Source organism: Alligator mississippiensis, chromosome 3 (genome assembly GCF_030867095.1).
Source record: "Alligator mississippiensis isolate rAllMis1 chromosome 3, rAllMis1, whole genome shotgun sequence".
Lineage (NCBI taxonomy): Eukaryota > Metazoa > Chordata > Crocodylia > Alligatoridae > Alligator > Alligator mississippiensis.
Window position 1 is genome coordinate 117,611,193 of NC_081826.1, and position 19,414 is coordinate 117,630,606.

Here is a 19,414-nt window from a genome sequence, read left to right on the forward strand (position 1 = left end):
CTTTTATTTTGACACCAGGATCTCCTGGTATCAAAAAACCCTGCCATGCTGCTAATTAGGAGCATGGCAAACACATGCATGTGTGGCGCATGCAGTTTTTGGAACCATAGATGGGTTTGTGGCATGCAAAGTGCACGTGTGCACTCATGGGGATGCACCCTGAGAGTCCCATGTGTGTGATATTTTATGGGTATAAACTGATGTCATTTTAGGAATAGGATCATCTATACTGGGTTGTGTCCCAGCACAGATGGTTTGCTTCATTGGTAGGAATCTACTTAATTTGTGGTTTTGTGATTTTCATGGGAAGTGAAAAAAGGCCATTTCTGCAATCACCATGAAAGCTGGCGTTCCCTGTGATTTTGAATGGCATTACCAGAAAAAAAACCTTATTAGAAATAAAATGCTGGCTCCCTAGTGGGAGTAGCTGGCATGAAGGGGAACAGTTAAAATGGCAGCTATCCCATCTCCCTTTGCCACTGATTGGCCAATCGGGCTACCTTTTATGTGGCTCTCCCCTTCTCTGCAAATCAACAGGTACGGGTCGGGCCACATGAAGGGCAGCCATCCCAGCCAATCATGGGTGAGGGTTGGGAGCTGGAGCCCCTTGGCCAATCAGCCAGTGGGTGGGAGGGGGCTTACTGCAAAAAGACTGTGAAAATGATGCCAGGCGCTGTGAGCGGCCTGTAATTTTTCCTTTGCCTCTGTTCGTTTTAAGTAGATCCCTATTTATTGATGCTTAAAGACATTGTCTGGATCTGTTGTCCTGCAGGGTCCTGCCCCTGCCACTGCTGGGACTTCAGGGGCTCAATTCTGTGGGACAGCAGCCTGGGTGCCATTTTCTAATCTGGGGCATGCATCTGAAAGTGGGGGTGTGCATAGATCATGCACACCGTGGGATTCCTGCAGCATGCAATTAGCAAATGGATGTCCTCCCTTAAGGCATCACAAACTGACAGTCTTGGATTGCAGCAACATTTGTGGGCATTTGGGGCAGGACAAGGGGCTTAGGATGTCTGTTTGCTCATAACTTGTGCTGCCATAAAAATTTTGGACATTGATTGCACCCTAAGTATAAAATATTTTTATTATTTCACTGCTACTTTAAAAAAAAATTATTCTGCTTAAGTACTGGAAATATGTTGGCTACAAAGGACCAACTCACAGGATCGTAATAAATTCTAATTTATTTTACGGGATGTGAAGTTACCGATAAAAACATAAATGCAGACTTTGAGTTATGAGGGATATTGGCCACGTTAACACGTTCACACATGCAATTGCTGCAATAGTGGTGTAGCACTGATGTTGGTTTATACCTATCCGGGGCATTGGAGTCTGCTGTCTGTGGTCAGCTTCCTCCAAAGCAATGTTTTCTCCAGAAAGGGGTCGCCTGCTTGTCCTTCTGTCTCGGTAGGTCAGGTGCTAGATGAGAGGGCACCACTGAGGGTCATACTTCGCTGCCTTTTATCTGTTTCTGGCAGATTTTGTGCTCCGCCAGCATCATCTTGGCTGCCCAATCCAGAGGTTTCTGTCTCATGTGGGTCTTGAGTAGTGCATGACAGCTGTCAGTCAGTCACTGGGGTTTCCACCCAATGGTGCAGTTTTGGGAGTCCACCCTTGACTTGATTGACTCAACGGCTGTGTCATTGCAGGTTCCAGGTGGTTTGATTAGCTTAAAATGGCTTGTAGAGTAGAGTTGTAAAAGTGTAAAGGTAAGTTACTCTGGCTAGGCTATTGTCAGTTAACAGCCAGAGGCTCTTGCTTTGTCATTCAGTTACCTACTGACTCATACATACTCGCATTCACTCAGGGGACCAGCCCAATACAGCAATACAGTTCCAGTGATTCCAATTCCAATGCATTCTTATAATAACAGTTTTAGTAATACAAGGTATGACTTGCTCTAAAGAATACATTTGTTAAAAGTTGAAGGTATAAAACATAAAATACAGAATGCCAAGGCAAAGATGAGACAGATGAAATATAAAAATGCACTGTGAGAAATATATAAAACTGCAGTGTGAAGTAGTGAGGATCAAAGGCCACTGGGGACAGTAAGTGAGTTAGGTTACATGCAGTCACATAGACTGATTTTAGTATAAAACTTTAGACAGATATGGGAAGTTTGCTTTGGGAAATAGATCTTAATCAAAGGGGGAATGTGTTCACCAGGATATATTTACAGTCATGCTTTCCATGCACCTTGGCTTTTCTTGTCTCTTACAGGCTTTGCTTTGAAGTGGATATTTTAGTTCTTTTGTTGTCTTTAGTGACACTTAGCTCAATTGATATGTAGATGTAGTTTGTAGATTTCTCCTACAGAAAGCCACTTCAGCTTTCTGGCTTGCTCCAAGCCTTGCCACACCCATGCAATGAGTGTCCTAGGTCTCTGCCAGTACTTAGAAGGAAAAAGAAATGTGCAAAAGGAGAGAGTGAGGGCAGGCAAGAAGGGGCTTCTGTTATATCAGTGCCCAGAAGGGAATAGTACAAAGGGGGCTCCCTGTTACAAATAGACATTTCTTTTTTTAATAAAAGTCCATAGATGATAATAGCTTTATTGAAATGCAAGCGAAACAGGGGAATGTTTGAAGCCAAACCAGAAACTGTCAGTGACATTTATTTTTAAAGGGTCAAGAAAACATTTCAATTTAAGTTTTCTGGAAACTGCCCAGAAGCCTTTAGCACTGGCATACCTAAATTTTTCTCTGACAGAATCTAAATTTTGGTCCTGAACTGTCTAATAATGTCCTGTTTTGTTTTAAATAACAGTAGCGATGAAGACCATATTGCTGGTTGGATGTAGACTAAAAGAAATGGGTTTATGCGTGCTACTCTTACAAAGGCAAATATTAGAATAACCCTGGTATCCCAGCAAAGCAATAGGCACCTTAGAACCTTGATGTCTGTTTACTAATGCTCCAAATTTGCATCTTAAGACAGTTCTTATTAAGTAACAATTTGAATAAGAGTTTGTCTTTTTCCCTTGAATCTGGATACTTGGATTCCCAGAGGTTTGGATTAAAAAAAGCCTTCCCTTTAACAGCAGTGACTGTAACAGCAGGTCCTAAGTGGGGTTATTGATATCAGCTACTGGGTTTCTGTTTCAGCTTGTAGCAGGCCTCATGAAAAGCACAGCTAAAATCCTCTTGTAATCTGTATGGATATGCAGAAATTAGATAGGAAAGAGTGGTGTGGTGGAAGGAAGATGGTATAGGTATAGGAGAAGGGGCAGGATGAAATCTTTAAGGTGGAGGCAGTGGTGTCCAAAAACTGCTGAGGTGACCAAAAAACTGCTGAGAGGAGAGAGAGACCCAAAAAATTTCAGAAGAAAATGGGCAGACAGGGTTATGCAACAGGGAGAAGCACATGGGTTGACTTTTCAGGTGCAGGAGCAAGTTTTGAAGTACCATATTTACTTGAATACAAGATGACATCGAATGTACATTGACCCCCGATTAATTGGAGTCTACTCACAGAAAATGTATAAGTTTATTACAATTTTTCATGTATGGAATCCAGTTATTGGTGGATCATCTTCAATTTGTCCCCCCTTCCCACTTGCCTCCCATTGTGCCTACTCCCCCCTGTGGTCTCAGGTTGCCCCAATTCCCCCTTCCACTGTTTTCCCCTTCCCCATGTCTCTTCTGCTACCCAGAGTCTCAGGTTCCTGTCCCGCTTCCTCCCATCTCCTCTCCCTTCCCTCAAAGTCTCTCCCCCCTGCCTGCTCCCAACCCCCGCCTGCCATTACCTTTGCTCTGTACCGGCAGGCTCCGTCACTGCTGCAGTCTGGGGCGTGGGGCAAGAGACGCAGAGCATGGCTGCAGCCCACCTTGTAGCAGCAGCATGGATTTGGCACTTTTGTTCTATAGCAGCAATGGACTGGGCTGCCTTGTGCTTGATTGTAAGGCGAGGGGCTCCCCCATCGCATGTTAAATCTTCTCTTCAAATTGAGTAAATATGGTAATATGCAGAGTTAATTGGATTGGTAGCCAAAATGACTTCAAAATAGAACTCTGTATTCTGTATGTCCATGCTGGGGGCAATTTCTTAGAGACCACACTGAAATTAAAGTATTGAGAGAATCTGAGCCTGCTCATTGCTCAGAATTTTGTGTATAGAGGCTAAAACCAATGGCTAGTAGGTAGAGGAACTTACCTGTGGAAATGAAGAGGGACACCATAGGAAGAGGTAAAAAAGGATGGCATGAGCCTTCCGAATAAGGCTGTGATTACCTCCAGTGAAAAAATGAGTTGGAATAAAATGACTGGCATTGGTATGTGTGGGATAGAAGGGGCTTTGGGATAACAAATTAGAGAGGTAATTTATTTAGTCGGAATTAGATTACTACCCACAGTTTGCCAGGTAGAATTAGATTACTACCCACAGCTTGCCAGGTTTTTAGTTAACTAAAAACACATTTTTTAATGGAAAAAAGTCATTTGGACTTGCCGTGTTTCTAAACTTTGGAATGATTTCTTAAATGATTTTTTTTTTTGGGAAAGCATGTTCTGTCTAGTGGTGGCAGGGGCCTCTATTATCTGTGTTACAGATCCAAACAATAAAACAGCATGACTTTTCCCCCTTTTTTAGATCAGCTGCCTGTGACATGGTACGGGGTATTATATAAGTGTCTAAAAAGTGCAGATAAGCAGTTCCTGTTTTCAGAAAAGAATAGTCAGGCTATTGTGCGAGAGCCACACTGTACAATTCCTCCAGACTGATGAAAAGACAGAAAATTCAAGCTGTTGCTGTGTTAGCATTAGACAATGGAACTTAGCTGAAGACTTGACTCGTTGTTGTTAATAAAAATCATTTAGAACCGAATTCAGCCAGCCAAAAAGTGGAGTAGATTTGCACTAAAGAAGGGGGCTAAAATACTTCTTCCTCTTAAATCGATGAGAAAGAACTGCTAGTGGGAATTCTTAAGATCAGGAATTCACCAGTAGTTTGAGGACTGGAAACTGGAGATTTTTTTGTCACTTGGTAGTATTATGCTGCATCTAAACCACTTCTGTTTCAGGGTTAACATGAATATTAGACACTAGCAAACAGATTTTGTCCACCTTCACCTAGAATAAGGTAATGCAACTTTGTGGGGACTGACATTTCACAGGGGGATAATAAGGAGCTTTTAATGACGGTAGTAGCAATAGTCTGCTCCTGTGTGTGTGTGTGTGTGTGTGTGTGTGTGTGTGTGTGTGTGTGTGTGAAGCATGGTCTTTGGATACCTGACAACTTGCCACTGTGGTTTTCAGCTGTGTGAAATAGGGGACTTCTTTTGTAAATGGCCAAAGAAGCCCCTTCCTCCATTTAGTTATTTATTGGATTTGAGGCTGGAACCAAAGCAGTGCTGCTCTGCAGGGGGGGGTTCAATCAGGTGGTAGTGGGGAGTTGGTTCTTTGTTGTGTGTAGTACAGTCTTCAAGGGAATTTCTTCACTTTGGTGTAGAGTGGAAAGATAAGATTTACTACTCTACAGTTTTTCAGAGATGCATTTGTAAACATGGGCTGGATCCAGATGTGCAGGCATGTGTGGTTTGTGGTGCTGCAAACCTCTTTGGAGTACCTAAAACTGCATGAGTTGCACATTAATAAGTGCTTGGTGCTGCTAATTTGCAGCGCTGGGGCAAAATTTGTTACCGGATTTCCTGGTAGCAAAAGAGTCCCCCAAAACCTGGAAAAAAGTGGCGCAAACCCTGCCAAAGTGGTGAGCACCAGGACAAATGCAGAGACGGGAGCAGGCTGCCCAGGGCTGCCTGCTCTCCCATCTCTGCGCTCTGTGGAGACCCTGTGCTGAGGCACCCTGCACCCCAGCTAGCCACTTCCTGGTTGACTGGGGCACAGGATGCCTCAGGACAAGGGGAGCAGGCAGCCTAGGGCTGCCTTCTCTCCCATCTCCATGTGCCACTCCCGAGCTGGCTGAGGCATGGTGCCACAGTACAAGGGATGGTTAGCTGCTGCTGAGGCACCCTGTGCCCCAGCCAGCACCCCCTGAAGCACCTGGAGCAGCAGGACAACGTGTCCTGCTGCAAAGCACATGGGCAGGGGCGTGCACTGGGGCGCAAGGTAGCAGCACAAATTTGTGCCACTACTGTTTGTGTTGCTGTAAAGGCATGCCCCTGCTTGTGTGGACCTGGCCATGGAGGCTACTCCAGCCATTGGGTTGGCATGGTGATTTCTCAACAATCTTGGGAAAGAAAATTTTTCACCTCCATTTGTTGCCCCTAGGATTCCTTTTACCAAGGATTGACATGGCCCCTCGTCCGATTTGGTATCAAGTGAACTTTTAATACTAACCCCTAGGCTTATTACAAGTATTCTTCCTTGCAATACGACCTAGCAAGCAGTTCCTTCAGGCGTTACAGCAGCAACCTTTGGTGGTACCAGCCTCAGATCCTCTGCTGGGCGTGTGGGATGTTAGTTTCTGGTTTCCTCGTTGTTCAAACAAGAAGTCCAAGGCTGCTCCTGTCTCCCCAGGGTGGCAACACAGAACACACACATGTTCCTTTTTTGTCCATCACTTTTGTAATTTATCATATCCCAAATTGTCCAGTCCTCTGGTTCTGTGCCAAGCAGTCCTTATATGGTGCATCAATCCCCTGGCACTGTGCCAGCCACATTTCTTATAGGGAAACTGCTGTCACTTGCTTGCCCAGTGCCCAATCACAGCACTCGCATCTCCCAGTGCCACAGAAGGTGCTCTGTTCAGTTTTGTTGCTTAGCTCTGGGAAGGCCTGGACTATAGCTAAAAGCCTTGGCATAACTCAGTTTGCCTGCTACAGGCTGGCGTGGTGATTTCTGCACAATTTTAGGCAAGAACATTTTTCAGCCTCCTCCCAGAGATAATTCACACACAGGACCTTTGTTGTGAATATTAAGATTTAGGCCTATAGTATTGTGTTGTAGCAAGCCAAAAGTTCAGTGGTGGTCATTTATTTATTTATTGATTTTACTTAATTCTTCCAGCAATGGTAAGCACTTATAACTGATCCAGTGGCTGAATATTACTTCCCTTTTTTTCTTCTCCTGCAAAATGAATGTAGTATCAAATAGGGTTGTTTCTAAATTGGCAGAAACAGAAGTCAAGACTTGGAAGCATTTGTTTCCATCATTAAGTCCAACTTATACATAAAGTGGAACGTTTCAGGAAAAGTTCCAGATTGGAGAGGGCTCCTTATTTTTCTGGTTAGATATTGCTTTTGGAGTCCATCTCTAAGGCTGCACTCTGAGGGTTTGCCCTGAATGTATGCTTCTACTCTTATAAAAGAGAGCGAGGATGGTCTTGGATCCCATGAATAAAATGCTGACATCAGTTTATTTTTAAATTAAAGGTAAAAGAAAATCTCAGCTTCAGTTTTTCTAGATCAGACTTGCATTTTGTAATAGAACTAAAGGGAAAAATCTGACTTTGCTGTCATATTTTTTCTTTCCAGTACTTTTAGGCTTGGCTGTGTTTAGGGATTTAAAGTTAAGGAGTCTGTCCTCTTTTTCTTTCTGCACACAGATAAAAGTACTTTCAGCAGGGATTGTTTAAAAGTAGGAACCTTGGAGTTCAGTGACTAGGGGAGTCCCAGATCAGGCTTGAGAAAGGAACTATCATGATGGGCTCCTGGGAGAAGAGGACAGAGAAAGAACTGCAATAATGATGAACAACGAATCCTCTAGTGGGAGTGCAGTGTAAGCAAGCAGTCTGGGATGGTGTCCAATCTGATATTAGCCAAGCCTTCATTTTTTTCACTGGGAGTTATTTACCCTTGCAAATTCAAGTTTGTATATCTCCACATTTGATTTCTAGGGACAGCCGGGACAGGAAGCTAATAAGGCACTTGCATTGTGAAATTAACACAAAGCTGTGTACCTGGGTGTCCAAAAAAACTGCAATTAAAAAAATCATACTTATTGGAGACCTGGCTCAAAGCCATTGCAATTTTTCCTCCTATAATTAAAGGAAAATACTGTGGTCTTTTAGCTGCCATTTTGTGTTAAATGTAAATGCATTTTAATGATAATCATGGAATATGTGCATTCTAATTTTATAATAGTTAGAAAAGCTATTTCTGTTAACTGTCCTTTGCTAGATTTTTTCCCCCATCCCAGGAATAATATATTTCTCTCTCCTTCAAAGAGGAACATGCATCCTTCTTTACAGCAATGGCCTTAACACTGATGACATTAAAGATGGATTGTGTTGATTTCTGAATGAGACTCAGCCACTTTTTTTCTTGGTTTTTTTGTTGTTGTTTGAGCACTGTCCTTGTGCTGACTGTCAGACTGACCTCTAAGAAACGCAGCTCCTTCTACAATTTAATTCTGCCAGTTTTCCTTTAAATATTGCAGCAGATGCAGTCAACAATGCAGCCGGCTATGGGTTCAATGGTATTGATGAGAGAGGCAATTTTCGTTGGGATCTGCTGTCCAACTTAAATATCTGGAATATTGAGGTGAGTTAACAGAAATTAAACCTTGATATAATTATGAAGGAAAACTGCCTGTTAAAGCGCTGTCCCTATAACTTAGAGTGTTTTTGTATTTTATCTTGTAAACAGAAAAAATGCATTCATCATGTACATAAAGGTTGCAAATAGTTTATAAAGAGTTAATAAATTATTAATGGTTGTTTAATAAATGATGAATCCATTACTGTAATTGTGGTTGAGTACAGTGGGTCATAGATGGTCTACGGTGGTGGCCACCTATAGCAGAGGTTTTCAACTTTTTCTGGTGGTGTACCCCCGGTGGCCAGTCAAGAAGCGGGGAGTCCTGGTCGACGAGCAGGGGGCAGGCCCCAGCAGCCAGTCAGCAAGTGAACCTGGAAGTGCCAGCGGTGAAACCGGAAGTGCCGGTGGCTTCTCTGTGCTGTTGCCACATACCCCCTGGGGACTTCCAAAGTACCCCCGGTTGACAACCCCTGACCTGTAGCATCTTCTAATTAAGTTCTTTTCACAATTTCCTGCTTGTGTAGAAGTCCCTTGAGGCCCGAGTTGAGATTCGGGTCTCTGCCTAAAAGAATGGTTATTCTAAACAGGTTAAAAATGGATGGACCAGGTTAGCAGAGATGTAGAAAAGTGACCTATCCAAGATCATACAGTAGGTCAGTGACAAGGTCAAAAATAGGATTAAGAGTGACTCCTAGTCTGGTAGTTTCTCTACCAAACTGTTGTTTCTCAGATGTTTATAATATATACTCTTCATGCCTATAACATACTTTCACCATCAACCAACCCTTACAAACTATTTATAATTATACCTGTCGCAGGGCACCCCAGTGCCCTGCTCCTAGAGAGGAGAAACTGCCAGGGAGCGAGTGAGTGCGCCCTGGCCTGACATAACGAGCCCAGCTGAGGGTTGCCCGGGTAATGAGTGCAGCTGCGGGTTGCCGGAGCAACCAAGGGGCACCAGCTGCCTGTAGGAGGCAGGGCTGAGGCCAGGCTGGCAGTTCTCTGCCAGCAGCCGGAGAGGCAGGAGCTCCCTCAGCCGAGATATTGGGAGAAGCCCGGCTTGCAAGTACAGCTCATGATAGCCCTGAGAGGATGGGGCACTATGGTTTAGCCAGGGGGCTTTATGTTTGTGTTACAGCCAGGAGGCTTGTGTTTGTTTGGCTCTGTTATTACACCTGGAGGTTTGGGTGAGGCTGTAGGGGTTGGAGGAGGCCTCATAAGAGGGCGGAGTGTCCTCATAGGGACCCCAGAGAGTGTGGGGTGCCCTAGCGCCAGTGAGGGCACGGGCTAGCACCAGGAGGGTGCATTAATTTCATAGCGCCAGTGAAGGCGCAGCTTGCACGCCAGTGCGGGAGTGACTGGCGGCGAGGAGCGCGGCCAGTGGGTTGCAGGCGCAACCAGTAGGTTGCAGACGGGGGACATAGACCCCGGATTGCGTGCGGGGTACATAGACCCCAGCCCCAGAGCGAGGGGCGATTTCATTGAGAAGCCCAGGGTGGGCACAGCGAGCTCCAAAGAGGGGGAGCGCCACACTGTATTCTTGAGAAGCCCCGTGGGGGCACGGCGAGCCCCAAAGAGGGAGAGCGCCACATTCGATTGCTGAGGAGCCCTAGTTTGGGGCGATGCTGAGGAGCCCTAGTGTGGGGCGATGCTGAGGAGCCCTAGTGCGGGCATAGCGAGTCCAGCTGCAGGCTAGTGCGGCAACACGCCTCAGACCGGGGCAGGGCGCTGCCCCCGAGAAGACAGGGAGTAGCAGTGTGGTGAGCCAGGGTCAGAGAGGGCACCCGTGCGGCTGGCCCGTAGGACCGGAGGCCCGCTAGAGAGTCCCTGAGCGGGACCACAACGTCAGGGAGTCCCAGTGAGAGGCTGGGCATGAGAGAGAGAGAGCCCAGAGTGGGCTACGCTATAGAGGAGGCCCGGGAAGCGGGCGTACAGACCTAACAACGTCCATTACATCTGCGAGGCTTGGGGCGTGGTATCAGGAGAGGTTGGAGCCACGCATAGCCCATAAGGCTAGGGTGTCCGGGGAACACCCACCGTAACGGGAGACCCCCAGGGGGTCCGGAAGAACCGCGGAGACAGAGGTCCCGAGTAGCCGTGCCCAGGGAGTCATAGGCAGCCTCCCAACTGTATACATATGTTCCAACAAGATGTGGCGGGCGAGAATTAGAGGGTGCCTTGGGCCGGCCTGACACGGAGCGAGGGACCTCAAGGAGATCATGGCCCTCCATGAGGACCCTGCTGTGACAACACCCTTTATATGAAATATGACCAACATACAGTATTTCCAGTTTGTTTGCCCTGGAATATCTTCTGAGTGTCAGTGGCATGTGAAAGTAACAAGGAGTCTGAAATATCTCCTTCCAAAGATTTATTTTTGTATAAATACAAGGAACTCTCCCTCATTAATTCACTGCTCATGATTTAAAAGGGTTATGTAGTAGTTTAGTGAACTGTTAGAGCCAAGCACCTTCTGATAGTGTTCATCTCTGAATGTTGAGACGCCCCTCCCACCCCACATGTCACCAAAGTTTGGGACATCACTATATATCTCTATTTTATCATTCTATTTCTGTACTTGTCTAAACCATTTTCCTAGCTTTGCATCTTTCTCTCTCTCCTGGAGTGTTTTGTTTTTCTTTTCTCCTTTCTTGAAGCACAGACATGCTTTCCATTTGTAGCCAACTTCAGATTGAATCAGCCTTAATTGCAATAGCCCAGACCTTATCAGGGATTTCTTAAAATAGCTTGAAAGAAGATTCGCAGTGCTCACTGCACCAGTCAGAGAGGAAGGAACACTGCTTGTCCAAGCTAGGGAGAGGAAGGAAGCTCTGTTCCTCATTCTTCCTTGTTCCTCATTCCACCCTTGCTTTAGGCCTCTTTTGGAAGGACTTTTAGAAGCTATGTGTTAAACAGTAGTGGTCCCTTTCAGATGTAAAGGCAGCATGGGAGTTTCTCTGTTTGAGCAGAGTGCTACCTGTGACTGCTTCTGTCACCATTAGTTCCTGGCCAGGTGAAGCTATACTCAGTGTAGGTGGAAACCTGTTCATAAAGAAGTGTTTTGAGGGAAGTTGGGGGTGATGGAAGGCCAAGGAAGTATGGATGACTTAAGTAAAAACCTGCCAGGAAGTATTTCATTTGGATAGCTCACTTGGTCGTTCTTCTGGAAGACTGGTGAAGGAGGGGGCCTATCAGTGCTTGCCAAATGAAAAAGGACACTACTGCTAGGGAAAGGGCCTGAGTTCCCTGGCTCCTACCTGATGCTGTAGTGCAGGTGTTTGCCAGTTAGGGTTCATAGCTGTGAAGACACTTAGGATGATTGCACCGACTTCTAGTCTTCTATAGAGATGCAAAAACATGGATAGTCTGTTTGGGCTCCTTCATCCTTCCTTATTATAATGTGGTCTTTCTTCAAGTCTCTCTAAAAACTCTGTGAGCTTCAAAAGAGCCTGTTATATATACCTGTTGCATTAGTGGTCCAATCCTGAGGGGGACTTTTGATCTACAGTACAGAGAGCAACAGTCTCATGTGCTTTACATATTCAGCCAGAAAGTCTTTAGAGATCTCTTGCAGTGCCACAGAGTTCAGATTAAGAATCTCTGACTGCGAGCACTTCATAGTTTCTGTCCGATTATTTCAAAGGGTGACTCTCACTCATTTTAATTTGGGCCGTACTTCACAGAGGCACTCAAGCAACAAGGAGTAAAGAGGCTTCTTTGTTAATGAAATACAGCAAACAAAGCCTTTTGAGATTTGTTCAGGTTTAGCATTAGGTTATCTACTCAAAGCAGATGAAAATTAGACTGAGAACGTTGTCTACATTTTCATACCTTTGGTGCCAGGAAAATGAGCTGCAATTCAGTTGGACAGTTTTGGGAGTGAGTTTTGCTCCCAGGATATGGTTCTCATTACACAAAATCACGAGGTGACTACAATAAATAAATAAACCTTGAATTGGGACTAAACTGACAAATCAGAATTTCCTCCTGAAATCAGTGATTTTTTTCCTAAGGCTTAGCAACAGGTATGATGTGTTAGATTACTCACTGTTTAGAAATCTGTGTGACTTCTAAACACAAAAGGTGCATTACAGCTGGCCTTTTCAGTCTGAATTCTGAATATCCATGTTTTTGCTACTTCTTTTTTTACCTTAATATCTTTGTCTTAAGTCCATTCCAACACAGTATCTTGCTGTTTAAATTGCAATGTTGGCTATTTAGTTGCTTAAGGACATGTTGATTGTGTGTATTAGTGATCCATTAGACTGGGGGTTCACTAAGTCATTCCAGCACTTAGCTGGAATGACTTAGCTTGATCCAAGGTGGGCTGGGGCTGGAACCTGCTTGATGCAACCACTGTTTCTCTCCACTGCTGCTTCTTCCTTTTGCCAGCCATGGTAAAGCATGGGCAAAGCTACTGGCCACAGCATAGCACTTGTGAAGCCCCCAACTTCCAAATGCTGCTGAAGCTCCCATTCCTGCGGGCCAGATCCAATGGCACCATGGGCTTCCTTTATCATACTTGAAACTATATTTTTGTGATGATTTAGGGATTATGCTGGTGAGTACAATGGGGAAAATGTTTCTAATTGTGTTAATTGTAGTTGCTGTTTCTGCACAGTGCAGTAAATGATCCAGGCAAGAAAACTGGATCACATCAGTGGGGCACTTCTACCACATCAATGGGGCACTTGAGTTTGAAGAGCTGTCCAGCTGTTGCTGATCCTCTGCAAGGCGTGGATCAGAACTGCTAAGCTTCCTGGCAGGACAAAAGGGGCCAGGCACAAGCAGAGGTGGGACAGATTTGTGAGGAAAGATCTTCTATTGGATGGAACCCTGCAGACCTCCAGGCACAGGAAAGCTACATGTAGAGCAAACCAGGACTATTGAGTTAATGACTTATGGTAGTCTTGGCAGGTGTTCCTCAGTAAACTTGGCCCTGAATCCAAGGACTAAAAATACTTTTCAGTGTTTCTTAGGAACCACTTCTGATGAAATAATAAGGCATTCCTTATAGTCTTCCAAGTACGTTCTGTTTTCATACCACAATAGGGATGTTCAGCCCACCTAAGAGACAGTGAGAGATCTGTTCTTAGAATTAAGTTGTTTGTGAGCTACAGGAAAGGACTCGAGGGAAGTGAACATCTGGATCCAAAAACCTTTTTGGCTTTTCCCATACTTTGAAATATAACCAAACCTTTTTTACTTGGTTCTAATATAACATAATAATGAGTGAGATTTTGAAGTGAGTAGCAGTTGTCAGCCATGAGTGATTTGTAGGTTGGCCCTACAAAACCTTAGAACATACTAGCGTAATATGGAAATGCTGACACAATCTTAATTACAGCTAGCTTCTACTACTAGCATATTGCATATGAACCTCTGTGTAAAATTCAGGTAGAGACTAGCATAATTCCACACGTTCAGAAATCAATGTTAGATGTTACCTTTCTTTTCTCCTAGACTGCAACAAGTTTTAAGGTGTACCTTGAGAACTGGAACATTCAGACAGCTGCCTGGCTGAAGCGGTGAGAATAATAAAACTGTTAACTTGTAAGACCCAGATACTTCTGAATGGTCAGTAGTGAACAGTTATGACCACTGGCCGGTGAATCTGATAAATGTATCACCTCATGGCCTCTCATCTCTCTGTGTGCATGTGTGTTATGTGAGAGCGCTACAGTGTTTCTGGTGCTATATTTTTTTATTGCTAATGAATGTGAAATAGCCATATTTGTTCATAAAAAGCAAAAACTTAGGAAGCCTTCCTAATTGGGAAGCAATAACATTTTAATAGCACTTCCACAATTGGGTAGTTTATTTTTATTATCCATCTATATTATTTGCTACATATTTTGCCTCTTACTTGCATTGGAAATAGATTAAATGCTTTTGGAGACATGGTGAATTACATTACTTACATCTGAATGCCTTCTCCTTTTGGAGCTTTTGAAAGCTTGGATCCAGATTCAAACTTAATAGCTTCAGCCTACTTTCTTTTTGGACACCAATCTCCTAGGGATGTAGATGCTAATTTGAAAATGTATAGTAATCCCATTTGGAACATGGTATGTAAACTCCCTCAAATGTTGGGGTATCTGGTTTCAGATCAACTCAACTATGGCTCTGTATAAACAAAAACAATTCAAATGGTGTAGCTCAATCCTGTCTTTAGTTACTGTGCAAGCAATACCTTTGGTATGAGTAAAGTCTACTGTGAATTCAGTTGACACAGGAGTTCATAAGGTGGTCATCAGAACTGCATTCACTATAAATATTTATACTTTTAAAATTAAATTTTTTACAGTTCTTTGTGAGAGAAGTAAATATAACACTTTTTAGTTCAGTAAGCTGTCTTGAGCCATTTTTGGACTACTAGGTTTAAAGTTAAAACTGAGATAATGAAAGAGTTTTTGGGTCCTATTGGTATGTTTCTAAACTATGCTCGCAAGTGTCTTCTGAGCCACATCCTTAGCTGCTGCAAATCAGCATAGGCCCATTGGTTTACATAAGCTAAGGCTCCCCTTTGTCTCTAAGGATTGCTGCCTAAGGAATATTTAAATTGTGCAGTAAGTTACTGTTAGTTTCATCCACCTAACCTTGCTTGAATATTCTGCATGTTTCTCAATAGCCATGGCAAATTCCATGCATCTGACACAGTAAAAGGTGAATGAGAACCTATTCAGAGCTAGAAATTTGCGGATGAGAGTGTGTCTCACTGTCACAAGTAACCTTATTGACATTTGTTTAAATGGAGTTTTGCAAGACCAAGAAGCCTTTCATATAAGTGAACTCTGTGTGATTTTTTTTAAGTTACAAAGAGATCTGAGTTGCAGTGTATAGGTATTGTTTATTCAATCTGTTATTTTCTGTTTGTTTCTTTCCAGTGTTTGCTATGACAGGGCTCCATTTCACCCTACAGCTTTAACTTTTATCCTGTCAGCCCTGTGGCATGGCATCTACCCTGGATATTATTTTACATTCCTCACTGGAATCCTTATTACATTAGCAGCCAGAGCAGTACGTACCTTCCATTATTCTCTTGGCTTAGATTACTATCAGGCTCTCAGTTTGGGGTGCTTTGACATACTCAGCCACATTCATCTTTCATGTGACACCAGCGACTTGACACTAATATCTCTGAGATGATTCTTCACTGAAATGTTAATCTGCACTGACATTAGGCACGCCCCCCATCATTATAATTGGTGTTATTTTTATTGACGCACCATGGTAGACACTGTGATACTGGCTGACTCCCTTCACAGAAGAAGATGGAGGGCCATGGACATTGGTTTGTCATAAGCTGATGGCTAACACTGATGGACATAGTTCAGGGGCCTCATTCCTTGTCAAATGTAAAGGTCCTGCAACTCATCTGTATGTGCTGAGAACTTTATGTAAAATATGGTTCTTGTAAATTGGACTGAGCTGGTACTTGAATGCAGGTTATACAGGCATTTCTTTTGCAGGTGTTCCCTTGTTCTCATACAGTGTTAGCTTCTGCCAATAATAGTTACAGAGAGCGCCTTCTGAATAGATTGCCAACAGTGCCACCTGCATCTGCTAACAAACAGCATTAAGCAATATATTTAAGATGTGAAGAGTTCATTGCAATAGGGTGTTAACTTTAGGGCCAAATAATGATTAAATTTTTCAGTATTATTAATTCCCATCCAGGCATGGCTGGATGTTTTTCTGTTTGGATGGCCAGTAATGGGACACTTAAGTTTTTGCTCTTATTAACTATATCACTAGTTGTCCTGCTAACAGAAACTTCCATGTGTGCAGGAACTGGAAAGGATCACCACATTCCTGCATTCTCAGTTTGACAGATTAACAAAGCTGGCAATCCACATTTGCTACTAAGGCCACAATAGTATACACTAATATATCACAGTAATCATTTCCACGTAGTTTATCCATTCATGTGTGGCTCCATTCCATAAATAGGGAAAAAACTAATTAACCAAATGTACAGAATTCTGAAAATGCTAAAAAAACACAAGTGGCTACAGGAGAGTAACTCCTAGCTCTGTGATTTTTATACTTTTTAGGGTGATTCATTTACAGAAGCCTCAAATTGCCCGAGATGCCCATTATGGCTACGTCTAGATGAGCATGGCCACGTGGTATGTGGTGCTGCAGATATGTCTGTGGTGCCGCACACCACATATTCTGTTGTTCTCCATGCTGCAGGGGACCAGCACAGAGGATTTTTTTTGTACCCCTAGATACCCAGGAGTCAAAAAAAACCTGTGGAGAAAAAAAGCAGAGCTTTATATGCGGTGGCAGTGTGTGCCACCCAAAGCAGGAGCCTGGCTGGCTGGAGTCATGCTCTGCTGCTGGCCAGGCTCTCTGCGGCAGGATTGCCGCTGCTGCAACCCCGGGAGGCCCTCAGGATCTTAGGTAGGGCTGCTTGGGCCTGCACAGTGAATTCTATGATCACCCTGTTTTTTGACCTCACACACACAATGTCACCTTTGCAAAGCTTCTCTTCCCTCTCACCATTAGTCTATACTGTCCAGATTAAATTGTTTGGGGTATGTGTATGTGGCACAATGAAGCCCAGTGCTTGTTTGGGGTACCTAAATGTTATGGCAGCACTATTATTAATTGTGGTATCTGAGGCTTGCAACAGATATAAAACAAGTCTGTGAGTTCAGGTACAAAAATGAAGAATTTTTGTCTTTCTTTCCCCACCCCCTCCTTTATGACTGTAGATCAGGAACAGTTGCAGGCATTATTTCCTGTCTTCAGAGCCACTCAAAGTGATCTATGACATTATCACATGGTTTGTCACTCAGCTGGCTGTCTGTTACACTGTTGCACCTTTTGTTTTGCTGGCTGTTGAGCCCACCATTAAGTTTTACAAGTAAGTGCCCTCCTTTTACCTACTCTGCTTTAGACATATAACCATAGGCTTTGTTATACGAGCCAACCTGTGATGAAAGATGGTTGGAATGTCACCTATACTGGAGGGAATTCAAGGAGGGTATTTAATAACATCAGAGGGATTTGGTGTTATTGTAACTGGGTGAACTTATGGAACCAGGTTAGAATCACTTTCCTTTTCTTTCTTTCAATTTCTCTTCCCCCCCCTCCCCCCCCCCCCAACCTCCTTATTTTACCTGAATATTTCTATGCCAGTTCTGTCCTGTTCAAGGGGTCCAAGTGCTAACTTTTCATAAAAGCAGAGGATGGTGTGGATAGGACTGGCATGAACACTATGTTGAGAAAAGATCAAGGTGAAAAAAATGAGTAACTTCCCATTGAAAAATGAGTAAAACAAGGAATTTTTAAATTGATTAACAGGTGATAGGAGGATGCGTGGCTGATTATAGCATATTAGTTTCTGTTTGTTGCCTTGCACTTTTCTTGTTTATGTGAGGCAAGTTCTCTGATTTTATTAATGATCAGCTACAAGGGCAGTTCTGTAGGTTAGATCTCAGGAAGCAGAAAACAAGTTGAAAAGGGAGACTTGATTTAAAATGAAGAAAATGTACAGCGATTATGGTAAACCTTGTCAAACCTAGAATAACAGATTTTGGCTGAGAAAAGAGACATTCCATTATTTTATCATAGAAAAGCCAAACTGTTAGTCAAAATAGCAGCTGTGAGCAATTCTGTGTTGAGGAGTTTTAAATGTTGTGTTTTTCATTTTTATTGAAGTGTTCAAGCCTTCTTCATGCTTAAACCAAACTACTAAAAAATAAAAAAAAATCCTAATTCTTCTGCCATGTTAACAAGATTTGTTTCAGGCTACCATTTTAATGTCTTATTTTCCTGTCTTTCAAGACAAAACATCAACAGGAATGAGAGAGAGAGGACATCTGAACACAAACTATATTAAATGAGATAAATTCATGAACATTTAAGAATTTGCTAAGAGGGCAAAATTTAGTGCATTTTTGCTGTGAAAGGCCATGTTAGGTGACAAAAATAGTGTTCCAACCTAGATTACATTAATAAATACTTGAAATTGCTTCTGTCTTTACTATGTTAGTTTAATTTTATCAGAGCTCTTAAACCTAGAAAATGTTTTCCAAAGCCAGATTAGGTCCTAGATATTTCTTTGGACCTTGGTGAGACAGAACATAGGGATAACCTATGAGCTGGGGGGATTTTCAAACAAAATGAGTGAGCTGCATGCAAAGTGTCCATGAACCACTTGGCAGTGGTTTTAGGCACATTTACAGGATTTTTGAAAGGTCAGGAGCATAACAGAAAAAGTCAGGCCATTTCTTTGTTACATCACATTAAGTGATTAGGCTGTGGCCCCCAACGCCCCTATACTCAGCTGCCTGGCCCTCAGCACACTATCTACCATTTGCCCATCACAACAAGTGTCACGTTTTGTTTTGAGTATCTCTCCACCCTGCATAATCAGTTTAGATTAAAACACATTTACTGTATTTATTCAAATCAAAGATGAGGTTTCCCCCCTGTCTAACACAGCAGGGAGCCCCTTGTCTTACAATTGTATTTGAGGGTGGGGGAGGGGTCAGGCAGCTGCTGTGGTTTGGGCTCCAGTCCCTACCCAGGGTCCAGGCCATGGCTGCAGCTTGCCCCTCTGCCATCTCTGTACCCTGTTATCTTCTCCCCATCTCCCCCCCATGCAACTTCTGCTCCCTGCTTATCTTCTCCTTCTTCCTCTCACCATTGCTCTCTGCCGGCAGCATGCATGCTGCAGCCAGGGGCACTGAGCACAACACCAGCCGTGAATGGCTGCTACAGACCAGGTTGGGGCCATGCTCATTGCCCCAGGCTCAAATGGGAGTGGATTATGCAAGCACAGAGCAAGGGTAAGGGAGTGGAGTGAGGAGCAGAGGCTTGGGGAGAAGCTGGGAGGAGAGGTTGGAGGAGAAGGGATGAGTGGAGGCTGTGTGGGGACAGAGGTGGCAGGGGAACATGCACAAGTAGGAAGCAAGCTGCTTGACCTCTCCATACCATCTGCCTCCCCACTGCCTACCG

The 19,414-nt window shown here is 43.7% G+C and overlaps 1 protein-coding gene across 4 annotated transcripts in view; it reads left to right on the top strand.

Annotated features, from left to right (window-relative positions):
• MBOAT1 (membrane bound O-acyltransferase domain containing 1) overlaps positions 1 to 19,414 on the top strand; it is an 82,897-nt gene that overhangs the window by 59,510 nt on the left and 3,973 nt on the right. For all 4 annotated transcript variants that reach the window (XM_059724333.1, XM_059724332.1, XM_019490553.2 and 1 more), the window contains 4 exons: positions 8,340 to 8,443; positions 13,904 to 13,968; positions 15,328 to 15,460; positions 17,164 to 17,315. In XM_059724333.1, the coding sequence (XP_059580316.1) occupies positions 8,340 to 8,443; positions 13,904 to 13,968; positions 15,328 to 15,460; positions 17,164 to 17,315 (454 nt within the window). The remainder of the gene's footprint in view (positions 1 to 8,339; positions 8,444 to 13,903; positions 13,969 to 15,327; positions 15,461 to 17,163; positions 17,316 to 19,414) is intronic.